Source organism: Pinus tabuliformis, chromosome 1_2, assembly GCF_031772625.1.
Source record: "Pinus tabuliformis cultivar Carrire ecotype Pingquan chromosome 1_2, CPIR1, whole genome shotgun sequence".
Classification (NCBI taxonomy): Eukaryota; Viridiplantae; Streptophyta; class Pinopsida; order Pinales; family Pinaceae; genus Pinus; species Pinus tabuliformis.
Window position 1 is genome coordinate 1,016,024,827 of NC_142298.1, and position 24,905 is coordinate 1,016,049,731.

General features: G+C 38.4%; 1 protein-coding gene across 1 annotated transcript; it reads left to right on the forward strand.

The window, feature by feature from the left end:
• The first annotated feature begins 20,773 nt into the window (after positions 1-20,773).
• Positions 20,774-23,775, forward strand: LOC149209558 (serine carboxypeptidase-like 31). Its single transcript, XM_089398668.1, has 10 exons — positions 20,774-21,044; positions 21,485-21,592; positions 21,714-21,809; positions 21,898-21,990; positions 22,087-22,178; positions 22,479-22,733; positions 22,890-23,035; positions 23,121-23,216; positions 23,348-23,453; positions 23,629-23,775. Exons 1-10 carry the CDS (start codon positions 20,774-20,776, stop codon positions 23,773-23,775), a joined length of 1,410 nt encoding a protein of 469 aa, XP_089254794.1.
• Positions 23,776-24,905: the final 1,130 nt, after the last annotated feature.

Genomic DNA, 24,905 nt, shown 5'->3' on the forward strand with positions numbered 1-24,905 from the left:
AGGTGCGCAATGGTGCGAGATGCATGGAGTGTTGCAATAGCTCAGAGGTCAGAGAGGGAGCACTTGTTAGCGATAGAGGGAGCTTCAACATCTGAGTATGTTTCTAGCCCAATAGAGAGGTCGGTTGGGAGATTCTTTTGTTTCTAGAGTTACTGGAGCAACAACACTTGGGAGAAGTGTTTCATGCTGAACATTCCAAAGGTTTAGGATCAGGTTCAATTGAATGCCTATCTTGTTGAGAGGGAGCATTGAAAATAGCAACAAGAAATGCTAAAAATAGAAGTGCTAAAAATAGCACTGCTATAAATAGCAGTTAGGATACTAGTGTTGGACACAACAACAAGGAATGAAAAATGGAAGTGCTATAAATAACATTGCTAAAAATAGAAATTTGGGATATATTCCTATTTTAGTTAGTCCCTGAACTAAAATAGTGAAATAAAATTCGAATTTGATCTTAGCAGCTGTTTGAAAATTAATTAATTAATTCATCTTGTGTTAATTAGTTAAGGAAAATCATACATGAAGTCTATGTGGGGACATGCAACAGTTTCTCCATTAATTGAGGAATTTAAAGAGATAAAGATGAGTTGTAATTTGAGTTGTAATTAGTTGGCTCAATTAAATGAGTCAAGGTCAATTAGATTAATTCAAAGATTTTGTTGAATTAATTGTGACTTCAGTTAGTTAATGATTGCATGCATGTAACTACTACACTTTAGATAATTGAATATTATCTCATAAATAACTTATGCATGTAAGTTCAGCCAAAGACCCAGTTGAGATCAGAGGAGGGACAATGTACTATCAATTGGATGAAGTTTTCCTATAAAGGAAACTCATCTATGCAGAAGGATTTATCTCCTTTAGGATTGCGGATTTAGATCAGAGGTTAGTGAGTGTGTGAAGAGGCCAATTCACACAGGTGGCAGCACTAGACCCCAAGGAAAAACGTGCAAGGAAATAGGAGGCTTGGAGGGTAGAGGAGAAGGTTGTGAGATCCTTTGACTGTCTATGAGCAACATTGTTTGATTGTAGAGACATCAGGATAGCTTGAAAGCTGATTCTTTTTGTAACTTGAATTTGTACTTGTATGATAATACAAATATTTAGGTTTTAGGCTGAGGCTTTCCCTGGGTTATTTATTCTGTGTTATGTGTGATTGATTTCTCATTCTCAATTATATGTGTTCTCTTGATCTTGCTCAATTCGATTAAGCTTCTGTAAAGTGTTGTAGAAGTAGATCTTGTATTTTGTTTTAATATATTACAGAATCTGCTGATCTACAGTGGGAATTTCTACAGCTAATCCATTTCTGGCATAACTGACCATGCGGTCAATGTAGCCACCTAGATCTTGGATGAGAAAATTATGACGAAGTGTCGCCCATATGAAGTGCTGACACCGATTTTATCATTAGCAACCCAGTGTGCAAAGGGCGTACAATTCAACTTGGGGCACTACCTCTGTAGCGATTTCCTTGCGAACTACAGAGAAGTGTAGGACCACATCAAAACCTTTCACTATGTATGGATTCTGTTATCCATAGTACTCGTTGCATGGGAGTTACTAGAGGATAGTTAGTTTCCTTCGATCACGCCGGATTTACTAGAAGCAACGAAGTTTGCTTCATTCTGGGCCACCAAGGACCGCCAAAGGGTCAGGGATAGCAAGAGATTTTGGATCTTGATGGAGATGACTATCAACATGGCCATCAACCGCAAATTGTAGTTGTCACCGACTGTCTTCAAGGTAGACTTCCACTATGTCTGTCTCCATGCAAGCGCGAAAGGACCCTGAGCAAAAGTGGTATGACCTTCCATACCTCGCCACAGACGATGTGATTATGACAGTCCTCAACCGTTGGCTGACAGAGTGGTGCACGACCTCAGAATTAATTGTTGGGTCTAGCAAGTCTGCAACAAAGCGTAAGAAGGAAGAGGCCAGACTAAAGCTAGAATAGTTGGCCAAGAAATGGAGGAAGCAAGCTGAGGATAAAGCCAAAGCAAAGTGTGCTGAAAAAAATAAGACAGAAGAGTAAGAAGAAGAGGAGGAGCGTGACTCCAACGATAGTCATAAATCTCCTTCCCCAGAGACCGAAGAGGAAGATCAGCGATCCGATCAAGGAGGAGCAGACCCAGAGACTACTTTGTTCCTAATTAAGCGCCACAGGGATTAGGAGAAAGTAGGGCCGCGAAAGAAGTCCAAGGCTAGCAAAACGTCCCTTGACCCAATCACCTTGACAGAGGGTGATTTGAACGACATTCGTGATGTGGTGAGGGATGCGACTACCAAACTACTGTAGTAGTTCGAGAAGCAACAACAGGCCTTGGGTACCATTCAAACGGGTCTGCACGAGCTGCATATCCAGGCATCACAGGTACAAACCAGTGTGGGGTGAAGCAGTGCGGCGTCAACTAGTTTGGCGCCTGGAACATTGGAGGCAGCATAAATGGTGCGCACATTGGATCCCCGGGAAATAGCGCTGACCACAGTAGTGTTGTGGTGAAAAATGCCTATGCAGGACGATCCTATCCACCTAAGGTGTGACAGTGCCTTAGCAACAAACAGAGACAACTATTCTAGTATTCTTCCTTTATGAATTAGGAATGAAGAGAGATGGATGGACTAACCGGTGTCTTCTGTTTGTCCCTCAATCCGGTTTCTCTTCTCTTGGAGAGTTCCCAGCTACTTGCCTTCTCGCTCGCCCAGCTTCAAGAGGTTTCTCCAAGATCACAAGAAGAGAACACTACACAAGACATGGATTCATATTCATAACTAGTTCAGGATTAGAAATAAACTAAACATACTAATGCAATCATACATCAAAATACATCAGTATATAGGAGAAACCAAGATAGCTTTATTGATGAATAACAAGGTTCAGCAAGAGATACAACCTAGAGGGCTCCAATCCAGCATCTCCTTCCCAGCAAATGGAATTCCTATCTTCACCCCCTTCAAAGCATTAAGCACCCAATGATTCCAATCTCAAACCAACAGCAATTCTTTGCAATAACAAAATTCCAGCCCCTAACCTCATGGAGGAGAGATCCATATATAGATGTTTGGAGAGAGGATGAGTCAGCTTGAGATCTGACTAGTGTCCTCTCCCTCTGTCAGTTCTTGATTCCACTTGGAGGTTCTTGCTTCCACTTGGAGATTTGGAACCTCTTACTCATCACCAGCCGAATTCCCTGAGGCAAGTGTCATTGAGGAAGATTTTGGAAGCTTCCTGGGTTTTGACACCTCGTGGAATGAACTTGCCACATGTCAACTCTCGCTTAGTGCAGGTAGCCAGTGTTGCCTTTGACATTCAACGCAGGTAGCCAGTGTTGGCTTTGACATTCAGCGCAAACAGCTAGTGGAGCCACTGAATTGATCCTGAATTGACTTGTTTTTGAGCAGTTTCTGGTGGAGAACTTCTACGAATTGCTGTGGTTTGTTAGCCTTGTTCCTCTAGGGGTAGGAACGACATGTTTAGGGACTTTGGATCCCTTAGATTATGGACATTTCATGCTCAATGCTGTAAGGCACAAAAATTTCTATAACAGTTGCCCCCTAAAGTATGAGACCGTTTATCGGGTGAGATGCTTTATCAGGGGGATCCGAAGTTCATCCAATGCTGGGAGGAGACCTGTAATAAGATACAATACAATACATTATTTTTCATACTGCTTTCATGATCTAGCTGAGGCGGGCATTCCCATGCTCAGCTTTATAAATTCATTTTTCTGTACATAGAACAGACAATCGTCTGATGGTAGACTGATAATTTTGATGAAATTATCATCCTTTGGGGTAGGATGATTATCTGCTGCAATGATGTACATGTCAATGTCTTTATCTTTCCCGAATATATATCGCAGCCCGGATGGATGAAACTAGATCCGGGGTCTTCAAACTCGTTCGATCTTCACTCTAAGTACAAGTCGATCCATGTGAGAAATGTTCTGAAGTTGAACATGGAAAGACATCGCTTGATTACCGGTCAATGAGGTAAACCGTTAACAAGCGCGAGAGGAATCACCGATAATGATAATGACCCTCAAGGTACTGCAGTACAATTCACGTGGTGTGAATAAAGGACTTGGCGTCGAACACCACGCAAAATCTTTCGGTCGAAGGTCATTGATGTATACCTGTCGCCGGAAGTGAGAAACTTGCCATTGAGGCATGCAAGCTTCAAAGTACTGAAGGGGTTTTTCCTAGATCAACTTCTTGGATAATGAGCTGATGTCGAAAAGAAGCGATCCGTCAAAGGAGGGCCTTAATGAATCCCACATCAATGACACGGAACGGAGCTAATGATTTTGATGGAGGTGAAAACGATCTGTGACATATGATTCAGGGTGGCGGTCATGAAAGGATGAAGGATAATGTACGGCAGTGGATGGGACACGGTTGACTTTTCTGAATGACTTCTCTTGAACATATGGCGACACTGATGCGATGGATTGGTAGCATTACCCCAAATATGGATGGTATGGCAAGACCATGGATGTGACCGGTGAATGAAACAACCCAACCCGATTGTGGTACGGAGGAAAAGTGTCATGTTCAAGAGCGACTTGCTACCAACAAAGTTTTCTTGAGTTTCTCCCAATTTTTCCCTAGTCATTGCTGACCAGTACCTCTTTATTTTTGTCAAGCTTGAGGAGGATAGCATATGATTGTTCTATAACCTGCCCTTCAGGCAAGCCCATCGCTATGTTTTAACGAGCCTAGTGATAGTGAAACTCGTTCTCGTCTAAAGACAAGTTTGTCGCTATTTAATGATTTTAACGAGTCTAACGACAAAGATAACTTGGTTCTTTTCATTTTTAGAGAGTATGAAAAGATACATAAATTTAACTCCAAAAGTCCTTTTTCGTCATCTAATCCCTTAGGTCCAAAAAAGTATAAAATAATACAGAAGGGATGAGTTTTCGATAGTTTTAACGAGCCGAATAAAACAAGCGCTCGATCTTTTTGTGCAATAATCCCTCAGGTCCAAAAAGATTAAAATCTAGAAGAGGGATAGCACTTCCTGTCCCTTTAACGAGCTGGAAGGCCAAGGACTCGGCAATCTTTTCATATTTTACGATTCAGATGAAAAGAGCTTAAAGAAGACTCGTCTTTTGAGGAACGAGTGACAAAACGGGTTAGCAGCTGATTCCAGGTACAGGTTGGAATTTTCCAATCACGGCAGTGTCACAAGGATGGCTAGTGAAATCACTCTTCGCAGCTGTTCCTCAAAATGGGTAAACAAACATATGGAGGTGAACGATCGGCCAATGGAAAAGTGGAGGTGACGGGCAAACACGACCAAGGCTTTAATGGCTGATGATATTACATTCACAGTGGTTATTTACCGGGATAGTTCATTTTTTAATGAGCTTAAACGCAGGTGGAAACATTTGCTCGGTCTTATGTTTCTTTTTTAACGAGCATGAACTATGCGCTAAAACTGCTCGGATCTTGCATTTATTTTTTAACGAGCATGAACTGTGTGCTAAAACTGCTCGATGATAAGTTTGCATGCCCCCAGCATAACAACGCAAATCGAGGTGCATTCCCCCCAAGCTTCATTGCATTCAACTTGGTGGTTGGAATGAAGGTTTACCTTTGAGATTTGGAAGGGAGATTGTTTCATTTTTTAATGAGGTTGACACAGTAAAAGAACTATCCTCATGACTCCTTGTTTCATTTTTTAACGAGGTTGACACAAGATTAGAACCATCCTCGGAGACCACTGTATTTACAGTATTTCTATTAGGGCGATGATCCACGCTGACAAAATGTTTAGGAATCTTCCGAATCCATTAGATATAGAAGATTTCATATTGTAGGTTTCCACTGTGGCCACTTCCGCCAGATTACTTGCAGGCGGTAGGGCAAAAGTACCCATTAAGGCAGGGTTTTTTAGGAGACCTACTCCAATATTTTGAAGCGAATGATTGCTTCCATGGATCATTGGAATGCTTCCTGTAACTTGTGAACTGTCAGGGAGGAAAGTTTGTTGGTCGATGATTGTAATTCCTCCTTGAAAGGGAAATGCAATCTTCCTGAAGTAGGTCGACACAACTGCAGCCATGGCATATATCCAGGGCCTTCCCAGTAGGATGTTGTAATCGAGGTTTCCATCAATTACTTCAACATCAATTCCTACTGTTTTGCCCCCTAGTTCAACTTGCAAGTTACTTAAAATCCCGTATGGAGTGTATGATCGTCCATCAAATGCTTTCAACGTCGTTGACGATCTCGACAAGGGTGGTGAGCCTAAATTCTTCCAGCAACTCATCGACATAATACACGTAGATGCTCCCTCATCAATAATTGTTCGATGAACAGTTTTGTTGAGGGCTTTCACTTGAATAAGGAAAGCTAGTTGAGCTGGTAACTGAGGGTCATATCCTTTATGATCAAAGGCCACAAGATTGGAATCCCTTGGGCCAATCCCACCTATTGCTGATAATAAAGCTTGCTCTTGGGAGAGGCAATTTTGCGGTACCTCAAGCGTCGACATAGCGGACGACGATTGGGCTAGGTCCTCTATTATATTATAATTCTGTGCTATTTTTGCACGTGGATTAAATTTCGACTTGTACACTACTCCCTTTGGCGACTTTATCATTTTTTCAGGAATGGTGGGTGGCACAACTTTGGTCAAAGTTGTTGTCGAACTACTAGGTTGTTCACTAGCCTTGTTATTCGACACCTGTGGATTCCCGTAATCTTTATTCCTTGCCAAAGCATCATTTTGCTGCTTTGAGATAGACAACATAAGCACTTGGGATCAGGAAGCATTTTGATTAGCAACTAGTTTGGTACCTGGGCTTGGAAACGGATCAGTCAATACTGTTGAGGTTTTTGAACTCTTAAAGAGTTTCTTAACTTCAGCTATATGTGGACAATCTCTCGTCCAATGATCCTCATTTCATATATGAAACCCCGCAGGGGGTTTCCTTTTTCTCCCTTTCTTTTTCTTCTTGCCCCCTGGTTGCTTCAGTTGTTTTCCCTTGTCGGTCGACGCGGCATTTACTTCCGAGGCAAGAAGTTCCTCATTTGCATTTTGACTGGAAATCTTACGGGCCCTTGTAGATGTAGCCTTTGTCGATTTCGTGTCTGTCGTGCCAATCACGCCATCGATGGCATGAGAGTCATTGTTTGATTTAGGAGGAGGAGGAATTGAGAATTCCAGTCTAGGGGCATCAGGTATTTTGTCGTAGAGTGTGCCAGACTGAGTATAGACCAAGTCCAGATATTGCGCACGAGCGATGACTTACTCTTCCGTTACGACTCCCCCCTTTGCCACATCTTCCGTGATTGTAGGAAGTAAGGATTTGATAAACCATTCAGCTAATAGTTGATCGGGAACGTATGTTTTAACCATCCTATGACGACTTCGCCACTCATGTATATGATCAGATATGTGAGTGGCCGTTGTCTATTTGAAGTTGGTTAGGAGTTCCGTTCCCATTTCATACCTTATCGGTAATTGAAAATGGGTTAAGAAAGTCGTGGCTAAGGTACTGAAGTCATTGAACGAAGCTCTAGGCAATTCAATATACCATTTTGCCGCTGGACCAGTTAACATCCTCTGAAAAAGGCGAAGCCTAATTGAATCATCGTTTAGGGTGTTTGATGAACACCACAGATGAAATGTCATCACATGATTCGACGGATCTTCACCCAGATTTCCATTAAATTTAGGAATATCTGACGGAAGTTTATGCGGAATCGCTGGCCACCAAGGGGCATAAGCAATTGGATCATTCGTCAGCCGGTTTAGATCTGGTAACTCTAGAGTTGCTACAAAGGGCAACTGTTGATTCAGGTTAGGCGAAGCATACCCAGGATAAGATGGAATCGCCTGAGCAGTGGGTCTTTGCATACCAGCATAATGTAGTTGATGCTGGCAACTTTGACAAGGTTGATGGGCATAACCATTATAATATGGTTGTTGATTACCGCTTTGGAAATGCGATTGCCCATTACTTACAAAGACTTGTTGCTCAGGTCCTTGATATGATTGCTGGAATGGGGGTTGTTGAGTTTGAACCAGCTCTGGTTGTTGAACCATTTGCTGTTGACCAATACTGGATGATTGACCAAGATGAGGAGTCACAGTACTTGTTTGATCCTGAGTCACTCCAGATAAGGAGGCACTAACCTGAGGTTGTGATTGAGTCGTTGAGACAAGAGGTTGTTGTATTGCAACCTGAGGTTGTTGGGGTTGACATACAACAGGTAGCGCTTGTACTTGCGACGCAGTAACCATAGCAGGTATAGCGGGAATATTCGACACAGGGTGGACTGGTTTCATTGAATATACAACCCTTGGTTGCTGAGGCAGTATTGGTACCCAACCGCTGGATGTAATTCCAGTTTGACCTGAACTTTGTTGTAAACTCCCATATGGTTTTTCTCCAGGAGGGAACAATGAAAAGGCACACTGCCCTCCATATGGTGGCAATCCAGTACTTAAAGGGCAGATTGGCCTTTGAAGACACATTGGATCAATTTGTTGAGTTTCAACATAAGAAATACAAGATGATAATCCGGATGAAGAAATAGGAACTAACCATGTCGTCGAAGCAGTCCCTGATGGGACTCCGGCTTGTTGTTGATAACTTGCCGGGACAGATGGTATACCATCGAACATCGTTGGGGTAGCAGCAGGAGGCTCTACCGCTGCTGTGTCAGATGACACAGTCCTGGATGTCGACGGTTGTTCAGACATATCTAGTCTATCCAAAAGATTTTCTAGCGATTCTACAAGAACTTACGATGAAAAGAGACTAACTTCGAAGATCAACGAGGGAATGGTGATGATTATTCCGTTTAAAATAAATTTTAACGACGCTTAGACACAACCTGCTTTTTCAATTTTAAAGAGTCGAGAAAAAGAAAAAGATGACTCTAGTCTCCTTCGATGTTTTAACGAGCCCGAAGTGACAAATGCTCGGATGGAATTTTTCCATTATAGAGTCTGAAAAAGGCCAAAAGGAACTGCTATGGAGTTCTAGGTAGAGGGTGTGCCAAACTTTTCGCAAAACCGCAGAATACATTTTAAGGTACGGACGGTCGATCTTCCTGAATGCTGTGTTCAGTGCATTGCGATCAGTAGGGCGGCCGACACGACTTCCTAAGGATAAAGGTTTTATGCCTATAGGGGTCTCCCAATATATACGCGACGGTACGTGGGAGCACAATCCGTACTGGCGCTATCGTCCCTCAGGAGGAATCACCCACCATCAACGAGATCGACAGTCACCAGACTTTACGACGCCGGAACACGTCTCTAGCCTAGACCTCTATGTTGTGCGTTATGTTGCAAAGCGTTGTTAAGTTCATTCAATTTATTTTAGGTTGATCTTTTTAGAAGTTTGCCTTTTGAGGTTCACCACGAGATGTATGATACAATTCCTAAATGCAGTCTAAAGATGATAAGCAAGCTTTATATCTTTTCAACTTATGAAAATCCTAGCTACTAAGGGAAAAGAAAGACACCATCTTTTCTCAAAGAGCAATCAGCACACTCTAATGCACTTTTCTTAAATCAAACATGCAAACTATCAAGGTGCAAATGCACAATGCAGGTTTTTGTTTTCCGCTTTCTTCGTATTGATGCCTACAAAGAAAGCTTTTTGTACAACTTTGAATTTTCTTTTAAATGACAAATACAAACAAGTTTACTTTTTCCAAATCAGAAAGGGTAGAAGAGATTACAACACTTAACGATTTTCGAAATGAATACTTGTTTTGACACTTAAAAGAGACAAACTCAAACCAAGAGCAAAAGTAAATGTATAATCAACTGTAAACATCCAATGAACTCTCTCCTAAGATCACAATCAACAGATCTGAATCAAGGGCTACAGGATGATTATTTCACTCATGCAAAGGAAAACTGTAAATGACGCTACAAACACATAAAAACACTCACAGTCTTTTCGTACAAAAGGAGGCGGAATTTAAGCAAAGAAAAGGAGTTATCAGACTGGTACCTATGCTAGTTACAGGCTGCAAAAATCAAAGATCAAAACAAGGCAAAACAGAGCAGAGAACCCCAGCTGCACAAGGCCTAACTGGATCAGCGCAACCTCAACACAGGGGTTTTGACATTTAGCGCCAGTAGCCTTCACGGGACCTACGTTGAAATGTAGAACCTCTTCACAGGGGTCGCGCTGAAGGAGAAACGAGAGTTTCTCACTAGTTTTGGGTCACAGATTGCTATTTAATCTACAGTTTCAGGCCAAATAAAAGCAACAAGCAAGGTGCAATCAAAGGGATTCTTTGAGGGAGTACTAAGATCTATCACAAAGGATCATCAAATCATTTTTGAATCCATTGTTCAGATCATAGACAAATCCAGTGATGGGATCAAAGCAGCAACTGTCTACTTTGCATCTGAGAATAGCAGATGCAGTTTGATTGTTGCTGTTGAGTCTATGAAACAAACAATGATAGAAACACAAATAAAATGACTAAACAGATCCCCCCAGTGGAGTCACCAATTTGTTTTGGGGAAAAATGCCTATGCAGGATGATCCTATCCACCTAAGGTGTGACAGTGCCTTAGCAACAAACAGAGACAACTATTCTAGTATTCTTCCTTTATGAATTAAGAATGAAGAGAGATGGATGTACTAACTGGTGTCTTCCGTTTGTCCCTCGATCCGGTTTCTCTTCTCTTGGAGAGTTCCCAGCTACTTGCCTTCTCGCTCACCCAGCTTCAAGAGGTTTCTCCAAGATCACAAGAAGAGAACACTACACAAGACATGGATTCATATTCATAACTAGTTCAGGATTAGAAATAAACTAAACATACTAATGCAATCATACATCAAAATACATCAGTATATAGGAGAAACCAAGATAGCTTTATTGATGAATAACAAGGTTCAGGAAGAGATACAACCCAGAGGGCTCCAATCCAGCATCTCCTTCCCAGCAAATGGAATTCCTATCTTCACCCCCTTCAAAGCATTAAGCACCCAATGATTCCAATCTCAAACCAACAGCAATTCTTTGCAATAACAAAATTCCAGCCCTAACCTCATGGAGGAGAGATCCATATATAGATGTTTGGAGAGAGGATGAGTAAGCTTGAGATCTGACTAGTGTCCTCTCCCTCTGTCAGTTCTTGATTCCACTTGGAGTTTCTTGCTTCCACTTGGAGATTTGGAACCTCTTACTCATCACCAGTCGAATTCCCTGAGGCAAGTGTCATTGAGGAAGATTTTGGAAGCTTCCTGGGTTTTGACACCTCGTGGAATGAACTTGCCACATGTCAACTCTCGCTCAGCGCAGGTAGCTAGTGTTGCCTTTGACATTCAGCGCAGGTAGCCATTGTTGGCTTTGACATTCAGTGCAAACAACTAGTGGAGCCACTGAATTGATCCTGAATTGACTTGTTTTTGAGCAGTTTCTGGTGGAGAACTTCTGCGAATTGCTGTGGTTTGTTAGCCTTGTTCCTCTAGGGGTAGGAACGACATGTTTAGGGACTTTGGATCCCTTAGATTATGGACATTTCATGCTCAATGTTGTAAGGCACAAAAATGTCTATAACAAGTAGCAGAAGTTGACAAGGCCACTGTCAACACCCTCAAGGGGGCTGGGTTAAACTTGGGCGCAATTCCTAGTGAATCCCTTCACACTCTCTAGGATGACATGATCATATAACTTCGTGCTCGAGAACGGTGTGCACTGAATGTTATCCGTGAGCAGAGGATGAACAATGCTCAAATGGTTGCATAAAAGAATTACGCCATTGATCTTATTAAGGCCATCATGTACAAGAATGAGCACATGACCAAGGTAGTGGCTGAGGAATCTAGGATTGTTCTAGATATGGATATTCCTAAAAATGTGCCAGTGGATGTGAGAATTAGGAAGCTCGTTACCGGAGTTCACGAAGCATGCACAGAACTGGCTAAGGTTCAGTTTGATATGAACCTTAAGATTGCAGAACTTGAGTTGTGAACCAGCTTTCGACTTCGCTAGAGGTGAAGGAACAATGCAAAGCCACTGTCAAATATGTCATAGTAGCTATAGATTTCATCATGAAGGAGTTCACTGCACTCTTTGAGCAGTTGCTCGAAGTCATCACCAACGTATGGGAGGATCCCATTGTGCAGAGGCTAGAAACAAAGGTGCGGGAGCTGCAGCAGAAATATGATGAGGTTAAAGAAACGACACACACAGTCGTCATTACACAAAGTTTAGTGATCCTGTAGGAAGAAAAGGCATTGAAGGAACAACTTGATGCCGCTCAGCGCAAGGAGACAGTACTCAAGGCCAGATTGGGGCTCTGGATAGAGGAGGCCTATGTACTCATTGCCTCCATAGAAGGAAATTGGGCATTCTGCAGGCAACACAAGAGAAAATACAGGCAGGCAACGCAGAGCCAGTGACAGAGTAGTTGGTTGAGCAGATGAAGCAGGAGGAAACACAGTGCACCGCCGAAGTTGCAGTGGTACAAGTGGAGCTAGGAGGTCTTTGTGAAAAAATCTCTGTACTAGTAGAGTGACTCGGGGGTGAGTCACCAGATTTCTGTTGGGGGCATGTTGGGAACAAGTCCCCTGGGGTAAATTTTGGGGTTAAAAACCCAAGTTTTTGGGCTAAAGACGCAAGTTTTGTGTAAAGAATGTAAAGTCTCCACATTTTGTGGCTGCGAGTGCCAAGATGAAAGCAGTCAAAAAGGGTTTATGCCCTTAGTTTAGATAATTTGTGTCGGCTTGATGAGATCTGCCTTTGGTCTGCAGACCATGGGATTGTATAAAAAGGGAGTCTTAGAAGAGTCTAAGGCAACTAAGTGACAAGTTTTGGTAGATTTCTGAGTAAGTTTATGTGTCTAAGAGATCTAAGGGCGAAGAGTCTTAGTGTAGGAAGAGGCTCTGTAGCTAAGTGTGCAAAGGCCTAGGGTAGAAGTTCGTATTTAATTGCACAGACCCCTGTAGTTGTGTGCACAGGTAGTCAGAGTCTGCATTAGAAATTTGGATTATCAATAAAAAGAAGTATTATGGAGTTATCTGTGCATGCGTTAATTTACTTATGTTATGAATGTTGTGATCATGTTATGTTGAATACTGGGTTTATGAATTAATGCTATATTGATGCACGAATATATGCATTTTACTTTGTCATATGAATGCAAGTAAGAATATCTGTTTACACGAAGATAATCGTAATGCATGTTAAATTTAACCAATACTTAAGCGAATCTAAGTAAATACAGAAGTAAGAATAATTACAAAGGTGTGTAAGTGCTTGATCTATCTATTTAGGGTCTGCGAAGGACGATCAAAGACTTTCGCTAAGGCTTCAAGGATGAATAAGAGAGGTACTTTGGCAGGCCCTAAAGGGATTATCAGTCTGCATGAAGGAAGGGTTAGGGAAAATAACCAACATCACAACCATCTCATGGTGCAAAAACTTGGTTCCTGCGTCCCCCCATACTGCTTTGAGTGAGACTTCAGTTTGCGCTTTGCAGATTGATGCCAAAAGGGCTAGTAGTGTAGGGATTTGCTTGGCTACTTAATGTTGAACCTGGGTCAAGGTCCATCAAGCCAACAACTGCAAATAAATAACCAAAGGATCGTGTATGTGTGTTAGGGTATGACTAGGATGAGCTAATAGAGTGTGCTACATCATCTAGATAGAAGTGTATCTTGTTCAGGCAATTTCGTTGTCATTGTTGTTGACACCAAGTACCAATTGTAGTCTTGTATCAATGGAGGTATGAGGGCCATTATTTCTAGTATGGGATCCCTAGACAATTGTATTACAATTTGTTAATATAATAAAGTTGGGTTGTCAAAAATTGTTAAAATTTGTATATATTCATGCATGTGTTGATTTACTATTAATTTGTTCTATTGTGCAAAGTAGTTTTCTGTGGTATTTGGATTAGTAGAGCGACTGATTCTAAGGCCATAACCTAGACTCTAGTACTATGGAAAAACAACAAGGCCCGACATTCAAAGGGTCCAAAGGTCACATTTCTTCATGAGCATGGTGTTCCACGTGATCGAATCTTCCTTCAATTTGGTCTAGCTGTTGCATTGTGTGTCATTGGTGTTGCCGGATTGAGCCCATCTTGTCTATCATTCCCAATAATTGTAATATATGTTGTTCAAAAAACAAATCAATTCATTTATATCCTCGTGTCATTGTTCCCTTAATTCTTCCATATTTTCCATGACATTTTGAAGCTGGCTAGCAATAGACTCTAAAGAGGGTGGGGTTGATGCGAGTCTTGGTATTGGCACAAATTATTGTGCTACTTCTCCATCCGATGCACCATCTGCCCCACTGTCCCCCTGCTCCCCCCCATCAAGTTCAACAACTGCCCTACCTACCCACGATTGAGCTTTTACACATGGAGCCCCACCATGCCTAGCTCGTTCCCTCTAGTGGCTCATACAATACATGAAGATAAACCACCATGACACAACCATAGTCCAAACAAGTCTTCCTTAGACAGACCATGCTCCCTTCCCACATATTTGAGAAATATTTACCACCTTCAAGGCCATTGCGTAATGATTACACATGAGAGAGGGTGTTTCAACAAAATTCTAATATGTCCTACAAAGGCATAGTCTATCTCCCCACTAACCAAGAGATGGAGATAAACACCAACTACTACCCTAAGACTAAAACCACGAGTCAACAAGCCTCCCAATAGCCTTGGTAGACTTAAAAATACAAAACAAAAATGCCCCTCTCAACAAAACTCTAAACCATTTGAAGTGAAAATCCCAAACACAATAGACAAGCACTACACTAATTCTATTAAAGGTCACACCAAGCCGAAGGGAGGGAGGAAGGACACCTGAACTTACCATGCCTTCAATTGAGCTTGTCCAAGTGTGAAACTTACCTGTAGAAGGGAAACACTCCAACCTCTCACCATGACCCTCTGCTTGCCAATCACTCATGGAATTTTCTTGCCATCCCTCACCAAGATCGATGACCTAACACGCCAGTCTCTTACACACAAGCAATCTTCCATCCCTATAGCTTGCACTAACACCATTGTGATAAGTAAACCAAAAAAGGGGAATGCATAAATAACCTGCCTGTGCATACTTCTCTACAATTCCATCACCCTCCTATGCTCCCATAACCATAAAGAAACACTGCAAAAAAAACTCCCTCTTGCTTATAACGCTTGTTGGGATCCCAATTTTTTGAGATGAACGACCTCCTTCGCTCTACTTGCCCTTGTAAATCATTATGATCTAATAAACCTATTCTTGGAATGCTCACATCTGTGCCACTAGAACTAAATATCATTTGGTTGGTCACCCATTGAGGTTGAAAAAACTACTTTAAAAAATGCAAAAATGATTAGATATGTATACATTTTAAACAATTCTCGCATCAAATACCATAGGTTATATAATACCAAACACTATGGACCCATAAAGATGAAAAAGATACAATTATCATTAATAAGACTAAAATTATTTTAAACAGTCTATGTTCTAGTCAAAATTCACTCAATATTAATATGAAAATAATATTTTAAAATTTTTATTTTGAAAAAATTAAATAATTTTAATAAGGTTCAAAATCAAATTGCGTGTGTTTTTTTAAACATATTTCATATTTCAAGTGGAAACTCCTCCCATCAAGATCTAACAACTTTTATTCAAAATTGAATTAATATAAACAATTATGAATTTATATTTCAATTTTCATTTTTTTTTTGTGTTGAAACTAATTTTTTTTTGGAGTCACTAATTAGTCTATAAGGTCTGAATCAATAATTCTTTAAATTTTCAATTTATTTTTTCAAATAAAATAAATATTTTAATTTAATGTTATAATAATTTAAAATAGTATATATTATATTTAAAATTTTGATAACTAAAATATTATTTTATATTTTGATAAGTGATTTTTAATATAGATAACATTTTATTTATAAAAAAAACATCTAATTTCTAAATATTAATAACAAAATAAAATTTAAAAATTTATCTACACTAGCCTAGATCCATCTTGACATCGGATCTATCAAGTGCCGAGAGGGATCAAATCTCTCGAGGTGCAAACCTATTTTTTGAGTGCAAAACTTGAGGAAAGGTTTGCACCTCAAGAGATTTGATCCCTCTCAGTGCTTGATAGATCTGGTGTTAAGATGGATCTAGGATGGTTTCAGTCATGTGTGGTCATACAAAATTTGCTAAACATCTAATTATTTTGATCATTTTAAATATGATAAATATGTCTAAGATTAATATGGTCAATTTAATTTAAAATTTGCTTAGTTACCTCAGTTTGTTGAGATGAGAGAGAGACTGTTAGTAACTTGAACAATGAAAAATGATGAAATACAAATTTTGAGTGCAAAGTGTCAATGTAACAATTTTGATATACAAAAAATGTGAATACTAAGAATATAGTCAATTACAAACAATCTTCATTGCAATCAGTCTGAAACTATTTTCTTCTACTTTTCCTATCGTCACACCTATTATTTTTTCCATTTTCTCATATCGATCATATGAAAAGAGTAGTTGGAATCATAGACCATTCAGATATTTAACTTGAGCTACTATAGTAAACAACATACCTTGTCTCTATTTCTCTCCAATAGTAATAGTAGTTTTCTCGAAATTCAATCATTGTGACTTATGCAATGTTAAACCCAAATAATTTTCAATGGTAGTTATTTTCTATTACGTGTTTAAATGCAAAGTAATTAACGATGTTGAATGATGGAAAGTGGGAATAATAAGAATGTACCCAATTATAAATAGTTTATAGTTTCAAGAAGCAAATATTTGGGGTAAGCAAACATTTTATTTAGGATGAAAATAGGATGAAAATTCAAGTATTGTATTTATGGTTGAATATTTTTTATGTGCTTACACTAAGAGAGAGTGTGTATGTTTTGGGGGTGAGAAGGAGAGACAAGGGAAGATAGAGATATAGATAGGGGGGAGGGGGCAAAGAGGGAAGAAGAGAGAGGCAAAGACATGGAGGGAGAAATATATATAGACATGGAGAGAGAAATGTTAGAGAGAGAGAGAGCAAGGGGAAAGGAAGGGAGGGAGAGAGAGATAGATGGATATGGAGAGAGAGTGTGTAGGTTTAGGGGTTGAGATAGAGATATAAAGAAGGAGAGACAATGGGAGATAGAGATATACATGGATGAGGTAAAGATGTGCTTACACTAATATTAGTGCACACTGTTAATCTAATTACTTTGAAATTAATGTACATCACACATCGTGTTGCATCAAGTCAGAAATCAACATTTATACTAAAATCAGTGCATCTAGTGCGAACAAACAAATAGGATTAGAAATCAACATCTATATTGAAATCAATGTATCTAGTGGAAGCAATAAAATAGGATTAGAAATTAATATATACACGGAAACCAATGCATCTAATGCAAGCAATCAAATATGAGTAGAAATCAACATCTACGTTGAAATCAATGCATCTAGTGCAAGGTATTAAATATGATTAGAAATCGACATCTAAATTGGATCAATGCATCTAGTGCAAGCGATCAAATAGGATTAGAAATCAATATCTACACTAAAACCAATGCATCCCGTGCAAGCAATCAAATAGGAGTAGAAATCAACATCGACACTGAAATCAATGCATCTAGTGTAAGGTATTATATAGAATTATAAATCAACATCTACACTGAAATCAATGCATATAGTGCATGTTATCAAATAGGATTAGAAATCAAAAACCACATTGAAAATATTAAATATTCATGACTTTCTAGATCTTAATTCTATGTTTGTACTTATCTCTGTGAGACTCTTTCTTCTTCCCTCTCTCTCCATCTTGCATTATGTGTCTAGCTCCTTTCCCCTCTCCTTATCTCTCTTCCCCTCCCTCTCCCTCGTCTCATTCTATTTGCTTCTCCATAACTTTCTCTATCTTTCTCTTCTTTCCTCTCTCCCCCTGCTATCTATATTTATACCTCCCTCCATCTCTCCTTATTTGTCTCTCTATCTCAAACCGCTAAACATGTGTCACGCTCTTTCTCTCTCTCCCTATATCTATCTATCTCTCCCTCTTCCTTTCCCTTTCTATCTCTTCCCCTTATCTCTCTCTCTCTCTCTTTCTTCTCCCCCCCCGCCCACCCCCCCAACTGACTCTCCTTCTCCCCCTCTCTCTCCTCTCTCTCAAATCCTCTCTCTTTTTCCTTCCTCTCTCTCCCCTTCTCTCTGACCTCCCTTCGTCTCTCCACCCATCATACACACACTCTCTCTACACCCTCCAAATCTGTCACTATCTCCCTCCCTCTCCCCATCTCTCTCTCCTCCTCTCTCCCCCCTCCATATCTATTTATGTCTGTCTCTCTCTTCCCCTTCTTTCCCTATCTTTATCCTCTCATTTTCTCTCTCTTCCCTCATCTCCTCTCTCCCTCATTCCATCTTCATCTCTCCCTTGTCACTCCCTCTCTTTCCCCCTCCAAATCCATCTTCCTCCCTCCCTCTCTTTCCATCCTCTCTCTCTTCCTTTCTCTCTCTCACTGTGTTTCTCAGCTCTATGTCTCTCTCCCACACTCTATCCCCCCTTTCATCTCACTCTTTTTCATAAATATGATCCCATTGTATTGTATTTAAGAAAGTATCTAAATTAATAAAAAACATAATTGGTTGTAAAATATTAAACCTCTATTTTGGATCAATCATGTTAAAGAAAATACAATAATAAAAAAATTAAAAGAATCACACACTATCTTTCCTCTAGCATTCTTAATCATTTTTCTTTTTGATTGCTTGGTTAAGATGCATCTATCCTAGTTCTTTATAACATTATTTATATCATATAAATTTCACATATGTATATATTAAAGTATTTTCATTTTTTAATTTATTAAAACCTTCATTTTATCTCTATGAAAATATTGTTAGTAGTTGTGAGGATGGAGGGTTTAGATATACCTCAAGAGTAATTATAACATTTTTTCTCTTAGATTTAATTAAAAAATGTTATAAAATTAAATTAAAATAAAATATTTTTATTTTGAAATAAGTTATTGTTTTTGGGCATGTGGTATTGATAATCCATGGTATTGGCCCATGGTATTGTAACAATTAAAAGCCTAGATCCATAACATAATAATCAAAAGTATAGATGGCTCATGGTATTGATAAACCATGGTAGTAGCCCATGGTATTATAATTTTCTTCCGTCCTCTCCCTCTCTATCTTTCTCTTGTGGGTATTGGCCCATGGTATTGTAGAAAAACCTACTTAGAAGTTAATAATATCCATGGTAAATATTCACGATTAAAAATCTTGCCATATTGTAAATATTAAGTTTTTATTCGCTTATTAATATTGAGAAGATTGTTGGGCAAAATCACATCATGATATATTTATTTGACCAGAAACTGTACTTGGACAGAGGGATAAGGATAAGGAAATTCAAAAGTTAGTTTGATTAATTTTATTATTAAATTTAATAGTTTATGAGAGTAAAATAAATCAAGAAGGTTAACTTAATTGGTTAGTTAGAGTGAATTTTTTTTAGATCTTAATATATTTATATTTAAGAGACTACCATTCCTTGACTTTTTCTATTAAGTTTGAAGCCTATTTAATTATAATATATTACTGATTAACTAAATCTTAGTTTTTACTTGTCCTTCAACTTGTCTTCACGATGAACTACACTTGTTGATTCAAAATGCGTTGACAAATATATCATGACGTGATTTCGCCGAAAAATCTTTTCAACATTGATATGGATCACAGAAGCCTCAACTCAATAATCACTTATGTATTAATTGTTACAAATATATTGATTACATAGAATATAATATTACAATGTTATATGTTACCCAATATTTATAACCACCCCCACCTAATAAATAATGGCCACTAGTGGAGAAAATACTAATTAAAATGTAATATTGCTAAATTTTACCTAATATTTCAGGTCACACACCACCCTAAATATTACATTCTACTCAATATTTCCCCTCACACCTACAAATTTTATTAAGCACCTTCCATTATATTAAGGGAGTTTTTTTCTTTAAATTGATTTTTATTTTTTTAATTAATTTTTTTATTTCAAAGCAACATTACAATATATATTAACCCACACATATTTTTTTAATATTTTTTTTAATGTAACGTTACGTTACATGACAACATGTCCCTCATATATATTTTTTTAATATTTATTTAATGTAACATTAGTTATGGGACATCTCCCTCATATTTTTTTAATATTTTTAAATGTATCTTACATAACGTGACAACATCTCCCTTTCTCGGTCCCAATAAATATAATAAAAGTAATTTATTTTTAGCCTATCAAATTAAAAAGATATTTTATAATTCGAAAAAAGATTATCGTTAACCAAATTTCCTTAAAATTGTATTGATTTTTTAATTCGAACTCATTAAGTATATTTATCCTTATAAACACCTTTTTAAAATCAATTTTTATGGTTTAAAGTCAAATTTTAGAGTTGGGTGGTTTGGATCTCAAATGAGAGCGATTACTCCAACAAAAATTTGAAATTTGGCGGTTACCCAAAAACACGGCATACAAAAAATTTGAAATTTGGCGGTCAACCAATAACATCCTCCATGATTTGTTCTAGAATAACGATTGCTATGTTATAGAGTGGTGAGCAAAATTGGCCATACATGACGAGTGTTTCCGTTAAGCCGACTTCACAGCATTGACCAAGGTTGTATGTATAAGAAGCGTCCTTGCGGTCAAAAAATCAAAACCGCAGGAGGATTTTGAAGCTGATTGATAAGGAGCTGTGAGAATGGTTTGTAGAAAAATTTGTTTGATAATTCTAGGGTTTGTTCTGAGCTGTCTGTGTACCAATCAAGGCGAAGCCAATCCAAATCCGGCAGTTAATCAAGCAAGCGAATTGGATAAGGTGACCCAACTGCCTGGGCAACCGAAAGTTGGATTCAACCATTATGCAGGCCATGTTACTGTGGACGAAAAGGGTGGAAGGTCTCTGTTTTATTGGTTCTATGAAGCTTCTTCTCAAAAAGAGAAGAAGCCGTTGGTCCTATGGCTCAATGGAGGTACTTGTCCACTCTGTCAATCTTTTGTTAGCCATGATTATATCATTCCCTCTTTTCCCGTTATGATACAGATCGATAGAATGCCGCGCTGGTATGTCATATAAGTTTTCTTTCTTAAAATTTAGTGTAATCAAAATTCTCTTAGGGTGTGTCTGTGTGATTGATAGGCAGTATTTGAATGCTAAGTCTATTACACAGAGTAGGTTACGGGGCACTGCATTGAACAACCGGAATTTTATTTATATATACTTCTTCTCAACCTTGGGTTAGAACTAATGTTGTTGATTTTATACTTAGTTGCTGCCGATCCAAATCTCTAAAGCATTTTCAACCTATTTCTACCCATCAAAAACTCTTGCACTTCTGACATATATAAATTTTCACATATTTTTGCACATTCTGAAGATTTGGTGATATTTTATACCAATGTTGGTTCTCAGGTCCTGGATGTTCTTCAGTGGGATATGGAGCAACACAGGAAATAGGACCTTTTCTTGTGGACCCTTCCGGCGCTACGCTTTCCTTCAATCAATATGCATGGAACAACGGTTTGTTTTTCAATGATTTTTTTTCCTGCAATTTTAATTGGTTTTCTTCGTTTTTCTTTGACTTTTTATGCGGCTTCAATCATTGGACTTGAGATTTATGTGAAACTAAATCTCCATGCAGAGGCCAACTTATTAATTCTGGAGTCACCAGTTGGAGTGGGGTTTTCTTATACTAACACTTCATCTATTTACGACATACTTGGGGACAACTTAACTGGTAACGTCTTATTCTAATTTCTATTATCTAGGCTTTGCATGAAATTGATGTGAACCCTGATGATAAGATTGCTCTGAACACTTTTCAGCTTCGGACACATTTGCTTTTCTACAAAATTGGTTTACTAGGTTTCCCGAATACAAACAACACGACTTTTACATAGCAGGAGAGAGCTATGGAGGCGAGTAAATTTAGCTTTAAATGGCTAGTTAAATTTCAGTCCAAAGTCCATCAAATTGCCAATAACTCACTGTAATCTTTTTGTAATTTGATGCAGGACATTACGTACCACAACTTGCAGAGGTCATTTATGATTTCAACAAGAAAGCTCTTCCTCAGACAAACCGTATCAACCTCAAAGGTTTCATGGTAAGATAATAGCAGTCAATAGATATGGTTTTCGGATACTATAATTGGTACAACCTTAACGACCAACTAGGTCAGAGATCTGTTGCAGCTGAATGTGGCATCTATTTATCTGTGCCCGATTTCCTATACCTATTGATCACGTGTTTAGTTTTTAGGAAATCCCCAGCAACTTTTCCACTTAAATTAGAGTACGTTTAGAGACATCCTCATAAACCAACCTGGATTTAATCGATTTAGTGTATAATGGTGGTTGACCAATGTGCAAATTATTATACATGTGATTGGTTTTCAAATTTTCAGGTGGGCAACCCAGTGACGCATACCGACTATGACTGGAAAGGTAACATGGACTACGCATGGAGTCATGGAATTATATCCGACGAGACTTACAATATCATCTTATCCAACTGCGATTTCTTCGTTAACACTACATTTGACAACAAGACATGCGATGCGGCAGTAAAGGAAACTTTAGCGCAGTCTGATCAGATTGATAAGTACAGTCTCTACACACCCAAGTGCTTGGTAAATGCTACCACGAGCACAACAAATCCTGTAAGTAATAACACTCTCACACCAACGTAATATTTTAGGAAAAAGTTAAATTATGGTTTCGAAATATTTTGAAAATTTGACTATGAAATATTACAAAATTCATATAATTCTCATGCTGTTTCAACCATATAATATGTATTGTTTCACCTTTCACAGTTAAAAAGGAGGTTGAGTACTGCATCACGATCATCTTATGATCCGTGTCTGGATAACTATGCAATCAAATATTATAACAGACCAGATGTTCAAAACGCACTCCATGCAACTCAAAGTGGAAAACTCGTGCAGTGGGCTCCCTGCAAGTAAGAAATATGTTAATTCACCTTAAACATTGATATATGTGGTTGGATAATGAAAATACTTAATCACATGCTTCAAATTCTGCAGCTACACCCTCTTTGACAGCTGGAAGGATTCCCCAGACTCTGTGCTCCCCATATATCAAAAACTCATAGCAGGAGGCCTTCGCATATGGGTATATAGGTATGCAAGCATTGCCATACTAAACTCAGCTGACCCGCACTGTCCAACACCTTGAATTTTTTACCGCAACAAATCCTTGCAAGTAAAAGTTTAATTATATGATGATTCTTGGTGTATTGAAAATGTTGCAGTGGAGATACTGATGCCCGAGTCTCAGTCATATCGACCAGATATTGTATCAATCAACTTAAGCTTCCTATCAAAAAAGCATGGCAACCTTGGTTTCATGAGCAGCAGGCAACAATCTTTTATACATTTTTCACTTTAACTTTTTCTAAAATCTGATAATACCTATTATAAGTTCGTTGTCAAGAAATAGTGAAGCTATTACTTACTGTTATTTGTTGAAAGATTTACTTACAGTATTAATTAGCATTATTTGTTTCTGTCTATGTCGTCTTAATTCATGCAGGTGGCTGGATGGACTCAAGACTATGAAGGTCTGAAATTTTCAACGTTTTACGGCGCCGGGCATGCTGTACCTATTTTCGATCGCAATCGTGCTCTTGTGTTTTTCAGGGCATTTCTTTCAGGGGCACCTCTGCCCGATAAGCGATAAAGAAGTCCTTTGTCTTAGTGATGACCAGAGAGGTTTTTACGTAGTTATTATTCAGAATAGATACCCAAATTTTGACCAGTAGTCATGAGCAGGCAGGTCGATTCGTTCCAATGTTTTAATCCAACTGTTTTCATAAACTTCTGGAATTACAACAATTTACCCTCGATTTTAACTTCATCAGAAAATTATCTTTAACGAGATGTTTAGATTGTTTATATACAAATTTTAAAATTCATGTGAAATCAAATATATGTACTCTCAAAATCCTCACTAAAATTCATGTTTACTTGGAGGAGAATTCTAATGTGTACTTTGTGTTTATAGTTGTGTACTTTGTGTTTATATTTTCTATTTACGGAGGAAAAAAATATTAGAATGACAATGGATAATTCGATTCAATGGGTTGCCTCACATCCAAGTTGAGTTACGAGATCAACTTTTATTAATATTAGGCTTAATAGGTGTACCATTTAGTTTAGAAAGTGTCAAAGTTGTCACTTTAATTTATAGGACTGTTTAGAATTTAATATAGAACAAGACTACCATTGCCATACTATTTGCATAAAGCTCGTGGTATTTTTCATTTGGATCTCTTACTTCGGAAGCACTATGGTAGAAATCTCAAACCAAATTGGAAGGAATTGTAAATCTTAGACTTCGGAAGCATTATGGTGAAAATCTCATAAACTAAAGTGGAAAGAATTGTATTCTAGATCTCAGACTTGGGAAGCATTATGCTCGAACAATTATGTGTGTTATACCATAGTATCCGCTTGGTGGAGCATGCTAAGGTCTAATGGGGTGAGTATCAGCCATGACATGCTATCTTAGAGGACATAAATATTGTAAGTTGAGATCATATCTTTCCTTTTGTTAACCATAGCATTAATACATAGGGTTATGAATGGTTGGTGTTTGTAACCTTTTAAGCTACATTTTATTGGAGTCTTGGGAATTCTTTTTATAACATTTTTATTATTTAATTTCTTACTAAGATGACTCTTTATCTTAGTCTTTATGATGAAAAACATTTATGGCTCACATTATTTATTATCCAATATTAAATTCTTGATACTAATATAGGAGAATATTTCATTTTTTTTAATTGTTGTGGCTAACCCATTTAGTCT